General features: G+C 41.0%; 1 protein-coding gene across 1 annotated transcript; it reads left to right on the top strand.

The window, feature by feature from the left end:
- Nucleotides 1–539: 539 nt before the first annotated feature.
- Nucleotides 540–17,444, top strand: si:dkey-183c6.7 (urea transporter 1). The gene is made up of 8 exons (XM_056754583.1): nt 540–749; nt 3,851–4,040; nt 4,477–4,605; nt 4,735–4,927; nt 6,556–6,703; nt 16,926–17,057; nt 17,128–17,177; nt 17,262–17,444. The coding sequence occupies exons 1-8, from the start codon at nt 635–637 to the stop codon at nt 17,364–17,366; spliced, it is 1,062 nt and encodes a 353-aa protein (XP_056610561.1). The 5' UTR covers nt 540–634; the 3' UTR covers nt 17,367–17,444.
- The last annotated feature ends 87 nt before the right edge of the window (nt 17,445–17,531 follow it).

Genomic DNA, 17,531 nt, shown 5'->3' with positions numbered 1-17,531 from the left:
TTTAGCAATGACCACTCATTAAAATAAATTACATATGGACATAGATCCAGTCTGGGATTAAAGCACACTGCTTAACCTACAGAATACAAATAAAGAAAACAATGAAATGATATAAAGCATAATATGAAATCTCAGGATGAATACTTTATGACAGAATGTGATTTCTGTCCCAATATAACTATTCCAATATATAAAGATAAAGATATTGATAGTTTTTAATTTTTATTGTTAATACTTCTATATTGTGACATCCCTAATATAAATACTGAATTACATTACAACCATAAATATATCAAAACTATTCATCAAAACTATTCCGTTTTTCACTTTACAATTCTGAACCACAAATTAGAATGAATGCAGATAGAAGAAACTCACAGAATAACAGAAGTGTGAATGATTGAGAGGATGAGACCAGATGGTGCATGTGAACTTTGCCCATTTCTACTCCAGCATTTCAGAGATATATTAACCTACACATGTGAAGAGAGAGCATGGTAAGTTAGGGAGGACAGGATACAGCTGGGGAGAGAGTCACAGTAGGGGGAGAGGCCAGTGGAAGTGAAGACTGGTGAGGCTAAAATACTCAGACTTCAGGCTGAAATACCGTACGGGTTGGTTGTGAAAAAACAATATGTGGATTTCAGACAAAACATCCCCACAGCAGCCCGGAGGCTTCAAACAGCGTGTCATTAAAACACTGCTGTACTGCACTGGAGAAATGCAACAATTTCACATTCAAATGCAGGGTAAGAGCCCTACACAACACACATTATCCATATCATATCAATACGTATATCAGTACTTTTTGTGCTGAATCCTGTGATTGTTTAACATACAGCAACATATCTACGTCATGAAGTATAAGAACTATGTGAAATGAGTGTATAGACACTATAAAAGAAATGTTGGTTCAACTTAAAAAATAAGTGACCTGGTTGCCTTAAAATTATAAGTTAATTTAATATTAGTCGAAACAATGAGTTTCCATCAAATTCATTGCGTTAACTAATATGTTTTTAAGTTGGCAACCAGGTAACTTATTTTTAATTTGATCCAATAGAAAGCTATAAACATTTTTTTACACTAAAGTAGTCTTTATTTGTTCTTAAATTAAAGTTAATATCCTGGGTTCAATCCAGAACCACTGGTACAATTGGCCCTATAATTGTTACAAAACACTGTGTGAAAAAACTTCACCTATAAGAATTATAGTTGGCCTACATCAGAGGTTTATGAGTGCATTAAAATGTGTCACGATTCCGCTATCATATCATGTCTATTCTTGGTCTTGGGGCGGAGTCATGCCATAGCCTAAGGTTGTGCGTGGAGGGAGAGATAGTGATCCTTTCGGCTTGCTATACTCTCTCTCTGGTCTGCGTCTTTGTTCCCGCCATCTTGTTTCCTCGTTAGCTTTCCTTAAGTGTTCATCCCTATCACCTGGTCCTTGTTAATTATCCTCTGTCTGTCTCCCTTTAAAACATCCTCGTGTTCATTGTCCTGTGCTCGTTCATTTTATGCTGTATGCCGTAAGTCGTACCCCGTAAGTCGTACCCCGTAAGTCGTACCCCGTAAGTCGTACCCCGTAAGTCGTACCCCGTAAGTCGTACCCCGTAAGTCGTACCCCGTAAGTCGTACCCCGTAAGTCGTACCCCGTAAGTCGTACCCCGTAAGTCGTACCCCGTAAGTCGTACCCCGTAAATTGTACCCCGTAAATTGTACCCCGTAAATTGTACCCCGTACATTGAACGTCGTAAATTGAACACATACGTTTGCTTATGTGCATTGTCTGATCTCTTTGTGTTTTGGATTGCCTTGTTCCTGTTTCCTGTGTGTTTGGACATTATTTAGATTATCCTGGACCGTGTTGTTTTGCCGCCCTCAAGGGAAGTTTTCTGTTTGAGTCTTGTTTTAGTTTCTTGTTTGCCCCATCGTGGGATTATTATTTTATCTAATAAATATTCTGTTTACCCCTTGCTGCCTGCGCCTGGGTTCTGTCCTTCCGTTCTATGACAGAATGAACGAGCCAAAACAAACCCAGCAGGCAGCAGCCATGGACACTAGCCGTTCTGGCCTTGCCCGTCGCCTCTGCTGTCTTCGCCAGGGGAGTGAGACTGTGAATGATAATGTGGAGAGGTTCCTCGACATTGCTGAGCAAGGCGTCTTCGGGTAGGAGGAACTGGTGGTGCTGTTTAACACCGGTCTCAGAGACCCACTCTCTCGAGCGGAGATGAGAGCGATGAAGCCGTTGGACTTCAACAACGTGTGGCTAACAGCCGCGGCTCGATCAGAGTCCACGACTTCATCGAGCACAAGCTACTCCTCTCCGCTGGTCACAATACCTGAGAGTGGTCCTCTGCAGATCCTGGTTATGGGCACCGCCACACACCTCCCTTCAGCCTCTGCAGCCTCTCCACAAACACCCAGTCTCACTGGCAAGCGGGGGAGACGGGAATCCCGGGGTTCCTCGTCCGAGGCCTCCAATCCCGAGCCGTCCACCCCATTCACCTTGTTCCTTCTGCCAACCACCAGGCGGGTGGCTCGGCTGAAGAAGAAGAGGCAACGGAGGGCGGCTCGGACCCAGGGGATCCCAGTTCCGGTGGTCCAAGTGCAGGAGGTCCCGAGTGCGGCGGTCCCGAGTGCGGCGGTCCCGAGTGCGGCGGTCCCGAGTGCGGCGGTCCCGAGTGCGGCGGTCCCAAGTGCGGCGGTCCCGAGTGCGGCCGTCCCGAGTCCGGCGGCCCCGAGTCCGGCGATCCAGTCCGTGTTCCAGCCGGTGATCCAGTCCGTGTTCCAGCCATCGATCCAGTCCGTGTTCCTGGCCGCGATCCAGTCCGTGTTCCAGCCGGCGATCCAGTCCATGTTCCAGCCGGCCTTCCTGCCGGCGTCAAGGCCTGCCCCTGTTCCCCCTGGACTTCCCCCGTCAATACCCCGGGCCTTCGCGCTCCCGAGCGCCACCCCAGACAAGAACTGTCCCTAGGACTGTCCCACCCCATCCCAACCCCATGGGGCACCCCCCCAGGAACTTTGTTGTTCCACCACCCCCCTCCCATGTTTGTTATTTTTATTATCTCACCCCAACCCTGTCATTATTATGTCTTGTCTGCCCCTAATTCTGTTTTCCATGTTTTGCCTTCTCTTGTCGTTGTCCAAGTCTGTGTCTTGTTAGTCTTCACCTTGATGAACACCTGGAGGTGTTCATTTAAGGGGGGGCTTATGTCATGATTCCGCTATCATGTCATGTCTATTCTTGGTCTTGGGGCGGAGTCATGGCATAGCCTAGGTTGTTCGTGGAGGGAGAGATAGTGATCCTTTCGGCTTGCTATACTCGCTCTCTGGTCTGCGTCTTTGTTCCCGCCGTCTCGTTTCCTCGTTAGTTTTCCTTGAGTGTTCATCCCTATCACTTGGTCCTTGTTAATTATCCTCTGTCTGTCTCCCTTTAAAACATCCTCATGTTCATTATCCTGTGCTCGTTCATTGTATGCTGTACATTGTAGATTGTATGCTGTACATTTGCTTATGTGCATTGTCTGACCTCTTTATGTTTTGGATTGCCTTGTTCATGTTTCCCGTGTGTTTGGACTTATTATTTAGATTATCCTGGACCTTGTTGTTTTGCCCCCCTCGAGGGAAGTTTTATGTTTGAGTCTTGTTTAAGTTTCTTGTTTGCCCCATCGTGGGATTATTATTTTATCTAATAAATATTCTGTTTACCCCCTCATTGCTGCCTGCGCTTGGGTTCTGTCCTTCCGTTCTGTGACAAAATGTGTCAATCTAGTACACAGCTGTATTTACTTTGTATATGTTTTGCTCTCTGCTTTAACCGTTCTCTCTCTTTCTCTTACTCCCTCAGATAAATTCTTCCCGCTGCAGTTGGCTGAATGTTGTTTGCGTGGGATTTCGCGAGTGATTCTGGTAAATAACCCCCTGAGTGGAGCTCTGATTTTGACAGCGTTACTGCTTGAGAGCCCCTGGCAGACTCTGCTGGGGATGCTCGGCCTCTTGACCTCAAACCTCACAGCTGTAATGCTGGGACAGGACTGGTGAGGAGATGCACACCCACACATCCACAAATGCATGCAAACAGCATGAATAATTCTAAAGGCATGCACAAGCATCAAAACAAAAGTGTCCATATAAACATAAAACAAGTATGTGCATTAATAGCAGAATGGTAAAAACCACTAAAACAAAGATGAGAATAAAGAGATGTGCCTCTAAAACAATACACCACATGAGCATTAATTGCTATTCCAGCTTCATACTAATCCAATGTGATGGGACATCACTTCGCTATAACTATATTCATATATTTGTGATGTTCTAAAGTAAGATAATTCACATATAGATGCACACATATAACTTTTGAACGTATGCTACTTCAATCCAACATTTGGGTTTGTGACCTAACCATGGGCTGAAACAACGCAATATTTTGTAAACATTGAGATGAGTTTGTATATGTGTTTGTGTCTTCAGTGCGGAGGTATCCAGTGCCCTTCATGGTTTTAATGGAATGCTTGTGGCTTTGCTGATGGGTGTGTTCAGCTCTGCTGGTGAATGGTATTGGTGGCTACTGCTGCCTGTCTGTATTGGTGGAGCTACAACGTAAGAAAATATTTCAAACTCATATCAAGTTTAACTTCTGTCTGTCCTGTATACTTCAACGAACACACATGAATTAACACTAAACACACCTTTCCAAACACTAAAAGGCCCTGTCTTGTCCTGTCTCAGAACATTTCTGTGGAGTGGTTTGGCTCCAATTCTGGACCGGTGGGACTTACCAGTCAGTGTCTTTCCTTTTAACATGGTCATCCTCCTCTATCTGGCCTGTACTGGCACCTCTAACCCATATTTTCCAAACTATCCAGCTCTGCAACCAGGAGCGCCAGAGAGCACCAACCACACCAAACTGCATGTGTCACAGGTGAGAGAATAAAAACAGGAGTGATTACTGAATGATGCTGAATGAAAATGTAAAAGCAGTATATTTGCGTTTTCTTAAAATATCAGTGTCTTTGGCACACCACACCCACTGACTATTATGCACTGTCTAAAGCTTGTGTCTTTATATACAACTTGTGCTTTTTTTCAACTTGTATTTTGTGCTTTTACGTACAAAGTTTCTGTGGAGAACATGCACAGATATGCTGCTGATGTATTTTTGGTTATTTTCTCTCCCGTTTTTATTTACATTATTCATTTAGAAGACGCTTTTATCCAAAGCGACTTACAGATTTGGTAAACAATGGAAGCAATAGGGACAACATAAGGACAACAAAAGCATAAGTGCAAAATGACTGGTCTCATATAGCCTTCCACAGTATACAGAGCTAAGTTAGATTAGATCAGAGTGCAGGGATCTGGCAGGCACATACTTCTGCATTAGCGAGTGCAGATAAGGGGGTCCCGAACCAGTGGTGATCTTGTAGGCCAAGAGCAGAGCTTTGAATTTGATGCGAGCGGCTATAAGGTGCCAATGTAACTTAATGAAGAGAGGACTGACATGTGCTCTCTTCGATTCATTGAAGACCACTCTTGCTGCTGCATTCTGGATCATCTGTAGAGGTTTGGTTGTGCAAGCTGGAAGTCCAGCCAGTAACGCATTGCAGTAGTCCAGTCTGGACAGAACAAGAGCCTGGACTAGGATTTGCGTAGCATGCTCTGATAGGAAAGGTCTAGTTTTTCTAATATTGTAGAGGATGAATCTACAGGACAGGGTGGTGCTGGCAACCTGATCCGTGAAGTTAAACTGATCATTGATCACCACTCCAAGGTTGATGGTTGTGATGGTGGATGACCCCAGTTGAATGGAGAAGTTGTGATAAATCTTTGTGTCGGCCGGGATTACAGGCAGTTCTGTATGGAAGCAAATAAGAGACATAATGTTTTGAAATTTAACAGCCTATGAATACTTGATTTTGAATAATTTTTCTTTGGAAACCATGTATCTGAATTTATTTGTTTCGAATTTACCTCTATGAAATTTAAATATGAAAATTCTTGATTTCCAATTTAAAAACCTGAATTTAATGCTCACAAATTCAGATACAAAAAAAACAATTTACAGAATTTCAGATAAAATACATTCAGATTGATCAAATTTGATTGCTCTTATTCAGATCTCAAATTTCAAGTTAATACTTTTCAAAGAAAACATATGTCTAATTCGACTGCTCAAATTCAGATCGAAAAATTCAAGTTAAATATGCACATGGTAACATCCGGGCTACCCAGGATAGGAAAAACAGTTGAGCCCAGAGCCCGTCTGTAATTGAACCGAACCATCCTTCAGCTTCTTAGCCTTTAAAGTACATAAATCCGAATGGGTTTTGAAGCTTTTTTTCATGTCTTGTAGCTTTCAGGCTATATGTAACATATTGTAGTGTACCCCTAAAAGTGATTTTCAGCAAATTTGTATTTGGGAAAATGGACATGCATTCACATTTACATACAAACTGTCTAACCAAATAATGCATTTTGTGAATATTGTTACTTTTAGAGCAAATGTCAGTGTGTAATCAGACAAATCATGATATTTTTTGTTCCCATCAGCTCCTGCAGGGGGCGGTGCTGGGCGTGGGGCAGATTTTTGCTTGTCAGACTATAGGGTCATCATTGCTCATCATGGTCGCTGTTCTACTTTTCTCGCCCGTTTTGGCTTTCCACTCCCTCCTCGGGTCTGTCATTGGCACTGTGGCAGGTAAATTGTAAAGAAACCCCTTTTCACCCCTTGTCCCGCACATCACGCATTGAGAAAATGTCCCGAAACACACAACGCTTGTTTGCACCATTGTTTTTTAACTATTTAACAGCACTGTGTTAAAAGCATCAGCCTGATGTACAAAAGTACATTATTTGATCTTGATATTGTTTGAAGGGGTTCTATTTGGCCTATTAAGTATTTATTGTGTTTATGATGTGCTAATCATTCTGTCAAAAAATGACTTATTTCACCTGTGTTTTACACTGTCATCTGGATTCTCAGAAAACAGGCTGTTGAGTTCCCAGTTCTATAAGGTCCCTCCTTCCGAAACACTCTGATTGGTCAAGCTGAGCAAGTCTTTATGATTGGTCTACTGTGTACTGTGTGTGTGCTGAGATGTCCCGCCCATACCCTATCCGTGTTCCAGGGGACAGGGTTTATGTAAAATTTGGCCATCGTGATATAACTACTGCAGAAGCTTGTTGTAGTCCAACCGAGCCGTTCATTGTAGTCTTTAAAAAGGCTGAACCAAAGCACGTGCGCACCCATTGTCAACAAAACACAGACATCAGTTACACTCACCACATGTCTGGCTTTTAGCGCTGGGACGGCTCCGTATATCAGTTTCAAAGGATTTCCAAATCAAGCGTTATATCCACCGTTTATATAACAGTCATCACCCAAATGCAGTGAACAAAGAAACACCTGAACTTTGCAAACTTATTCTCTCTCATTCTTACAAGTGAAAGTGAGGTCTGCGCATGCTCCTTCTCCTGCGCTACTTGCTGTAGTGTGGCCATGTGGGGCTGCGTGGGGACTAAGAAAAGTTGTTCCAAAAGAGTTGTATATGTGTGTGTATCGAGCACAGAAACGCCCAACTCGTTTTTTGACAAGTTGACCATGTTAAGCATGAGAAGATAACACGTATAACATTGTAAAGAAGTCAGAATTCATGAAACACCGTTGCACGACTGCTTTAAGTCAAACATTATTACTTTTATTTAGCTATAAAAGAGACATCTCAGTAAATCTTTTCTTTAGGAGGGCCTTTGTGTGCCCATGGCTTGATATTTGTGAAGTTTGCTAAAGAATTTTGTTGCCATTTTGTTGCCTTACAGTCGCAAAAAGCTGCTATTGTCTTCTTTTCCGTATTGTTACAAATATAAGTGTGAAAATGAAAAAAATATTGATTAACTAATTAATTGGATCGTTGTAAGATGGGCGTTGCTAACAAAATGAAGGCAGATGTGAATGCCAGTTTGCAGTCTGTTGTGAAGATCTCCTCCTGATACACCACCGGTACCCATTAGACAGTCAGTAGAATTCTACCCCTCTTCTGAATATTACGTCATGAAGAGATGTTGTTGAGAGGGGAAGTGAAGCTTGTTGTTTTATATTAAAGATGACAAGTTCCAATGAAAAAAAAATTATGTGCACAGATAAATCATTTTTAATGAATACTGTAACAATGTGTAAAAAATATAATTTTCTTTTCTAATTTCATAGTGATTTAAGCTTAGGAGTGTTTTTACTCTGTCTGTTTTTCTTTCTCTGACTGCATATACAGTACTCACAAACTCTCTCTTTTTCTATTGGAAACACATCAACACCAAGACATATGAGTCATAGCAGATGCAAAGGGACTACAGAGACACTGCAAGGGGGAGGGGAGTCTGATGTAAGAGACCTCATCCAACCACACACGCACACTTATTATGTTTTCCACAACCTTCATTTTTTACCCTGCAGACTGATTAAAACTCACATACTTTAATACTCTCATTTAATGTTCTATTCAACAGTCAAAATATTATTTTAGACTTTGATGTACAGTATGTGTGTGTGTGGTGAACTACTGAAACATATTTATGGTTGCTGTAATTTACTCTCAAAGTTCAGTTTGTTGAGTCAGACTGAACCTATCTGAACCTGTGGCCTTGTCTGCCCTTTACAAAACCGAACAGACTACACCAAGTTTTTTCTCAATAACTCTCTCTTCATTTTGTCTCACTCATTCAATACCTTACTGTTCCGGTCTGTTCATCAGCAGAACATTGAAGGTCATTTAAATGTTTCCAAAAGAAAATTTGGTGAGAATATGGTCACTTCTAGTGACAAAATTGTACCAAAAATATAAGGATGTATTCACAAATTCGATACAGCACACATTCCAATTCTCTGATCAATGTCTGTCTCTCTCTCTTTCTTTTCTCCTTTCATTTTTCAATGGTTCACGCTCTTCTTTCTGGTGTACAATTTCTCTCAAACTACAAATATGTACAAATTTTAGGATACGTGACAGAAAGCGTAGCATGAAATAACATCTGCCTCTTCCATGTCAAAGGCTTAGAGAAACACAGACTCTCTTTACAAGATTATGTAAATGTTTTTCAGGGTTATTTATAATCAAGAATGGGCCAGTGTAGTGCTGTCTGCTGGTTTTCACTGCATACCTCTATATAGGCTACTACTGTATATACAGTTGTGTTGAAAATTATTCAACCCCCAATGCTGTAAATGGTTTTAGGGAATTTAGTGTACATTTGTAATTGTATTCAGAATGAAATCCTACAAGGACTTCTTAAAGAACCATATGCAACTAAAATGACATCAATTAGTTTTGTAATACAGTAGTAAATGTTTCTTTTGTGAATTCTTCATTGACATAATTATTCAACCCCTTAAAGACTACCACTCTGAAGAACAGAGGTTCAATGAAGTGTTTTCAATCAGGTATTGAAAACACCTGTGGATATCAGGGAGCAGCAATAAAGCCTAATAAGCACCAATTAGGCAGCTTTAAAATGACTGTGATACTCAGCTCCTTCTAGACATTTACTGGTGTGGTTACACACATGGTGAGGTCAAGAGAATGGTCCAGGAAGACAAGAGAACAGGTGCTTACTCTTCACAGGAAGGGCAATGGCTATAAGAAGATTGCAAAGATGTTAAACATACCAAGAGACACCATAGGAAGCATCATTCGCAAATTCAAGGCAAAGGGCACTGTTGAAACGCTACCTGGTCGTGGCAGAAAGAAGATGCTGACTTCGACTGCTGTGCGCTACCTGAAGCGTAGAGTGGAGAAAAGTCCCTTTGTGACTGCTGAGGAACTGAGAAAAGATATGTCAGATGTGGGTACTGAAGTTTCTGCTCAGACAATACGGCGCACCCTGCGTAATGAAGGCCTCCATGCCAGAACTCCCAGGCGCACCCCCTTGCTGTCGCCAAAGAATAAGAAGAGTCGACTGCAGTATGCCAAAAGTCATGTGGACAAACCACAGAAGTTTTGGGATAGTGTTCTGTGGACTGATGAAACAAAATTAGAACTGTTTGGGCCCATGGATCAACGCTATGTTTGGAGGAGGAAGAAAAAGGCCTATGAAGAAAAGAACACCTTGCCTACCGTGAAGCATTTTGCTTCTGCAGGTACTGGGAAGCTTCAGCGTGTGCAAGGTACCATGAATTCTCTTCAGTACCAGGAGATATTTGATGACAATGTGATGCAGTCCGTCACAAACCTGAGGCTTGGAAGACGTTGGACCTTTCAACAGGACAATGATCCCAAGCATACCTCCAAGTCCACTAGAGCATGGTTGCAGATTAAAGGCTGGAACATTTTGAAGTGGCCATCGCAGTCACCAGACTTAAATCCGATTGAGAACCTCTGGTAGAACTTAAAGAAAGCAGTTGCAGTGCGCAAGCCTAAGAATGTGATTGAACTGGAGGCTTTTGCCCATGATGAATGGGTGAAGATACCCGTAGATCGCTCCAAGACACTTGTGTCAAGCTATGCTTCACGTTTAAAAGCTGTTATAACTGTAAAAGGATGTTGTTCTAAGTACAAAGATTGAATGTCACTTGGGGGTTGAATAAAACTGATAATGATGTGAGCTCAGAAAAGACATTTGTGGTTATTTCATTATAAATGTTATGTTATATTTGTCTGACCTACACGTGCCTCTTTGATTTAATTCTAAGCAGGATGACTGAATGATCATAATCAATGTCAAACCGACCAAAACAATCAATTTCAGTGGGGGTTGAATAATTTTGAACACAACTGTATGACTTCTTCAAAGTGATTCAATTCAAGTTTATTTCTATAGCGCTTTTCACAATGTGCATTGTTCCAAAGGAGCTTTACAGGGGCAAACAGGAAAAACAGAAAAGGTAAAACACAGCACAGTGCATGGTGTATATAGAACGAGTAAGATCACTCTAACAAATAATATCTAATTAATAAATAAATAAATGCATTCTCCCGGTGAGCAAGCCAACACTGCCCTGCTGTGGCGAGGAACCCAAACTCCAATGATTGATTGATGGAGAAAAAAAATCTCGGGAGAAACCAGGCTCAGCGGGGAGGGCCAGATCCTCTCTGACTTGTCATAGCTGCACTCAGTGACCCGGACCAAAAGCCACCGAGAAAATATCCATGAGGAAGAGGGAGAGCCCACCATCCGTAACCCAGAAAGTCCCACTTACCGAAAACCGTGCAGGTTCAACCCGGTCCCACTCCATAATCGACACCAGAAAACATAGGAACAACCAGGGAAAATAGTAATTGCACGTTGTAACTTTATTCCTCTGTTGTCCGACATCGACCACAAAACAAGACCAAACCGGACCCACACAGCCCCCACAAATGAATCCCCCCAACCACAACCAACGAGCCCCCCCACTCCCCACAAACACCCACCCAGGAACCTCCAATCAGGGCCACTGAATGCAGCTATAACTTCAAACTGCTGACACGTGATGTAAGTTTAGCATTAAATACCAAGTATTTTTACTTCAGCATTAATGTGACAAGTAGTCCGTTTTTGCTCTTGGTTGGGGATGGAGTGGTCTGAGCAGGGATGGTCCGATGGTCGTACTTCTCTTGGGTGGTGGTGGAATGGCCTTAGATGGAGCTGGGATGGTCAGTCAGTCTGCAGCTGTAGCTGGCAATCTCTAGTTGGGGATGGACATATGTCGATCATCTTGACCTGGCGGAATTTCTTCCTACCTCGGGATGGGCATCCCGAGGCGGAGGCAGAAAGAGAATAATTAGCGTAGCTGCTGTTTATTAACTATGCATTTAAGTGAAAGCTTGGCTGAAAATATGTGTCTTTAATCTAGATTTAAATTGGGAGAGTGTGTCTGACCCTCGAATAGTATCAGGAAGGCTATTCCAGAGTTTAGGCGCTACGTATGAGAAAGCACGACCCCCTTTGGTGGATTTAGGGATCTAAATCTTTTTTTGGGGGGATTTTGAGATCTTAGAAAGCGTGATGGTTTGTAATGTGATAAAAGCTTAGTTAAGTAAGTAGGGGCTAAACCGTTTAAAGCTTTTTAAGTAATTTAAAGAATTTTAAAAATCATACGATACTTTATGGGTAGCCAGTGAAGCAATGCTAAAACTGGGGTTATGTGATCATATTTTCTTGACCTGGTAAGAACTCTGGCAGCTGCATTCTGAACTAACTGTAGTTTGTTTATTGATGATACAGGACAACCACTAAGTTCAGCATTACAATAGTCAAGTCTTGAGGTCACAAATGCATGAATAAGCTTTTCTGCGTCAGCGACACATAAAATAGTTTGTAATATGGCAACATTTCTAAGGTGGAAGAAGCCTGTTTATGTGATATTTGAGATGTGATTTTTAAATGACAGGTTGCCGTCTAATATAACGCCTAGGTCTTTAACTGTATTTGTTGGAGTAACAGTGCTGCCTTCAATTTGCAGGTTATAATCTGAGATATTCTGTTTACGTGTTTTTGGTGCTATAAGTAATATTTCTGTTTTGCTAGAGTTTAAAAGATGGAAATTACTAGTCATCCAAAGTTTTATGTCTTCGATGCACTCTGCCAGTTTGGATAGTTTGAAGGAATCATCTGGTCTTGATGAGATATACAGTATAGCTGAGTATCATCTGCATAACAGTGGAAGCTAATTCCATGTTCTCTAATAATGTTACCAAGGGGCAGCATGTATATGGAGAAAAGCAGGGGTCCTATAACAGATCCCTGAGGTAATCCATACTTTACTTCCGTGAGATTTGACGATTTTCCATTTAAATGGATGTATTGATATCTGTCTGTTAAGTAAGATCTCAACCATTGTAGTGCCTGTCCCTGAATACCGGTATAATTGTGTAAACGATCTAATAGTATTTTATGGTCTACAGTATCGATAGAAGCACTAAGGTCAAGCAGGGATCTTTGGAATAAAATTAGCTTTTCTCTCATGATAGACCATGATTGTTACTTTTGTTTTGATTCATAATTTTTACATTACTGCTGTGATCACCTTAGATCCATTTCGGGATCATGCTAGTATCATTCATGTACTAGCATTTGTTGTATATAGTGTGGCGCTAGTATAACAAACCAACTGGCAGCAGACTGTTTAAGATAGTAGAAGGAGTATGGTGTGATTTATGGTAATCTTTAAGCATGAATTGTTATTTCAGTTTCCTCCTAGATTTCCCAAACAAATCCATTCTGGAGCTCTATTCAGGCAGAGACACAAATTTCTCTCTCCAGTTCTGATGTTTATGTTTTTGGATCATAAACAGAAAGTGATGAGGGTAAGCAGATTTTGCTTGTTATGACTCCAGCCTACAAACTAATTAACCAAAAATATAACTTATTTTTATTATTTTTATTATTATTATTAAGTGTATGAAATTATGCTGCATCTAGCGGTGAGGTTGCAAATTGCAACAGCTCCCCCCCCCCTCCCTTTCAAAGCACTACATTACCTGAAACAGAACTAAGATGTCATAACATCTTCGCTTCTTTGCCGAAGGATGTAACAAACACTGTAGAGCAGTTTGTGCATTTAGGGCTACTGTCGAAACATGGAATCCATGTTAGGGGACCTGCGGTGTATGTTGATAGAAATAGCTCATTCTGAGGTAATAAAAACACAATCCTCTGAAGATATAGTTATATATGTATGTATGAAATAACTATAACTGCCATCTTATGTCACGGTTTTGACAAGGAGAACCCAATTGCAGGCAGACACGGGGATGAAGGGGTTAATATGGAGCCAAAATAGGATCATATATATTTGCAACAGAAAATAAATATTTGCAAACAAAACCTAAGTTTTGCAAATAAAAATAGGCTATTAAACAAAAAATGCATCTTCGCAAGTAAAACTTAAGAATCTGCAAAAGAGCACAGAGAGAAAAAAAATCAAGTTTTGAAAAGTAAAAATTCAGCAACAATAATTTTGCAACACATCTTTTCCTTTGCATCGCTCCTTTAAATCCTTGTTTCAGCCAATCGCTCCCTTGCGAGACAGTTTTCTCTCTGCTCTTCACTTTTCTTTGCGCCTCCCTTTGTGTCCCTGATTTGACGTGGGGGAGGAGACAAGAGATTGGGGCGTGTACAAGCGACCTGAACCTGCCTCCCCTTACGTTACGCCATCAGCGTAAACTGCTGTGCAGACTGACGTCTGGGCCACACATAAACACGTATGCGGTACAGTATCGAAAGCCAACAGTATCACAATTCGCGTGCTTTGGATCGCCATGTAATATCAAAACGCCGATATCTTAATGCCGCCGGGCTTTAAATAAGCACCGTCTGGTGCTAAATTAACATCATACGCCGCCACACGTTTAAGTAACGACGTGCGCAGATCGACGTTAAGTTAACGTCACACGTCACTCAAAATGCAAACGTATTAGCTAATATATATAGCCCCACCTCTTCTGGGTTTGCGCGCTCTACGGCAAGTCGCAGGCCCGTGTCATCTCAAATCCATATCCAGTTCACCTTGTGGAACACCAAAAAACAGAAAGAAATTAAAGAAAAACCCGCGGAAAAGAAAATCACATAACTAATGCAGTATGTTCCAGGAAGCTATGTGTAAAATGTGTAATATGTCAAAATAAGTCAAGTCATGATTAAAAGTACCGTAGTTCACCCCCAAAACGAAATCTCTGTCATCATTTACCAATGGTTCTGATTGACTTCTATTGTATGAAGAAAAGTCAATGTGGACGAATGGTTTTCTGTTACTAACCCTCTTTCGTGTTTATACAGTTTACACAGTTTACACAGTATACAGTCATACAGGTTTGAAAAGTCAATAGGGTGGGTAAATGTTTACAGAATTTTGACTATCCTTAAAGGACAACTCCGGTGAAAATTAACACATCATTACCGAGTAGATCGTTCTCTGGGATGCGTTTTCATGAAAATCGAATGTAAAGAGTTTTATCTTTAAAAAACAGATTACCGTATAGCGCTAGTATATGGGGCACTAAGTAAGTAAAATTAAATCGCTAGTTAATACCACTAACAAGGCTCAAAATAGCCTCACACTAACACGGTAGCATAATGAGGGTCCTTACATGCCAACCGAAGCATTGAGAACTTTGTAAGTGTACAAACAGTTTAATAAGAATATACTTTATAAAGAAAGTACATTATGCGTATACAGATATACGCCATCTTGAAAAACAGTCTCGACAAGTCGATCCACGAACGCTGTGCTAAGTGATGAACGGTGACTTGGAATCTCATGGAATCTCATCGTTCGTGGATCGACTTGTCGAGACTGTTTTTCAAGATGGCATAATTAGGCAAATATAATAAAGATATAAAAAAGTTTTTTTCGAACATGAAATTCCCTTACGTGAGAACTTTTCTTAGTCCCTCAATGGACAATTCTCCCGGAAAAGCCCGCCACGTCAACAACCGAGAGTGGGAGAAAGAGCACGCCCATCAATGTGCTCCTTTGTTAACGAAATTTAGCTGTGTTTGTTTGTTCACTGCATTTTGTTGAGGAATGTTATATAAACGGTGGATATAACTCTGAATTTGGAGATTGTTTGATACCGATAGATGGAGCGGTACCAGCGCTAAAAATGCATGACATGAACTGCACGCTGTAAGTGAATCTGAGTCAAATGTCTTGTTGTGTTTTGTTGGCACGTACGTGCATAAGGAGAACGACGTGGACTTATAGTGAATCAAGAGACATGCAGGGCTAACTAATGCGATGATGTTTGTGCTCATGCTTTAGTTTCGCCCCCCCCCCCCCGCATACCTTCAGAAGGTCGCCTGTTTTCGGAGATAATCGCATAGCTTCGCAATTCAGTGAAAATGTCAACCTGACCACGAAACAAGATCGTTTTTACCAGCGGTTTTTAATATGGTAACAGCACAGATTTTAACAGTTGGTTCTCTCTTCAAATTTGTAAAGCATTTGTTTTATTTTTAGTGCAGTCAGGGATTGCAGGATTGTCACATCCATAACTCTACATATTCCTCATAAATGGACACATGAAAATGAATACAAAGTAACTGTTTTATGTTCTATGAAGAGGCATCCCTCTTCATTCATTGGTTCTTATCGCTTCAGGATAGTGCATTTTATTTTACAGAATTCTTACAAAGTTTATTGTCTCCCAAAAACGCATCCTTCTTTTGTCACATCCATAATGCATGTTTATTTCCCTTTTTTATATTTTTTTATCAAAGACTGACAATTTTTTTATGTTTAGACTTATCAACAAGGTTTCAGCAAAATATAAATTCAATATAATTGTAACAAATTCATTCTATGACCATTTTTATGTCACGACCAATGTCTTTCTCAGCACGTAGAATTGTTTTTGCTAATTTTTTCATGTCAGCTAATGACTCTCAACTTCATGTAACATTTAGGCCACAGTACAGTGTTTAAATCCATTCTCCAATATTCGTAGAAAATAATACAAAAACGTCTGCGGTCGACTGTGTGGGTTGGGTTTATTGAATACAGAGAGAAGGGTATACCGGGAAAATAGAGGGAAATATGGAGTGAGGGTGCATTAGAGAGAAGACGTAATACAATAAAAATAACCTCTAGGTAAACGTAGGCGGGTGCTTGCTTGAAACTACAGACTAGCCAGCTACAGTATATAACAAATATACTGCCACCTACAGGTTACAACCAGATGCATTGATATACACCAGATAACAGGGCATTTCTGTCAAAAGAGAGTAACAGGAGTAGGCCTAATGCCTACACTGTATGTCATATATCTCTTTGTCAATTAAACTATAACATATCAGACAAATGAATGCATGACTGAAAGAAGCAGGAATTCCTTAATTTAGATCAATAAGTGTATCTCTATCAGTTTGAACTGAATCCGCTTTTTTGTTAATAATAGCGCATTTATATTGGCAAAACATTTGCTGTCGATCTCTGTCGCCCCTCTCAGGTCTGTCTGTGTCAGTGCAGCGGGGCTTTTTGTACTCCGGTCTTGCGGGGTTTAATGGCGCTCTGGGTTCTATGACCGCGGTGACTTTTTTCATCTTAAATTGGAGAACACAACTTTTATCTATAGCAAGTGGTGAGTAAAGCACCAACAAAACATTATTTGTGTTCTTTAAGTTATTAATTTTTCTTTCTTCACTGTGCAGCCATTCTTTCATCATACATGGACTTTGCTTTGGGAAACTTGCTAGGATTTGTATGTACACACACACACACCACATATTATTATTACTGTACGGTGTGTGGACAGTGTTTATTTATTTGCCTCTTACCTGTGCAGGTGGGTCTCCCAGCCACCAGTTGGGCTTCTACTCTCATAGGCACTTTGATGCTGCTGCTGACCGGAAAAACCTCAGAGAATACAGAATCCCAAGGGGACAAGTAACCTCACCAGAAATAAACTTTCACTCACGCATCCAATGGGCAGAGGCCAACACGAATGTTGATGATGCATGAGATGAATTAAGAATGCATTGATGCATAGGGTAATGTCGAAAAAGTACCACTGTGAAACTTGTTTTTACATGATACACGTTAAAAAAATTGATGC

The sequence above is a fragment of the Triplophysa dalaica genome, chromosome 1 (assembly GCF_015846415.1).
Source record: "Triplophysa dalaica isolate WHDGS20190420 chromosome 1, ASM1584641v1, whole genome shotgun sequence".
In the NCBI taxonomy this organism is placed as follows: Eukaryota; Metazoa; Chordata; class Actinopteri; order Cypriniformes; family Nemacheilidae; genus Triplophysa; species Triplophysa dalaica.
The sequence above is the reverse complement of the archived record's forward strand: the minus strand, read 5'-3'. Positions and strand labels throughout refer to the sequence as shown.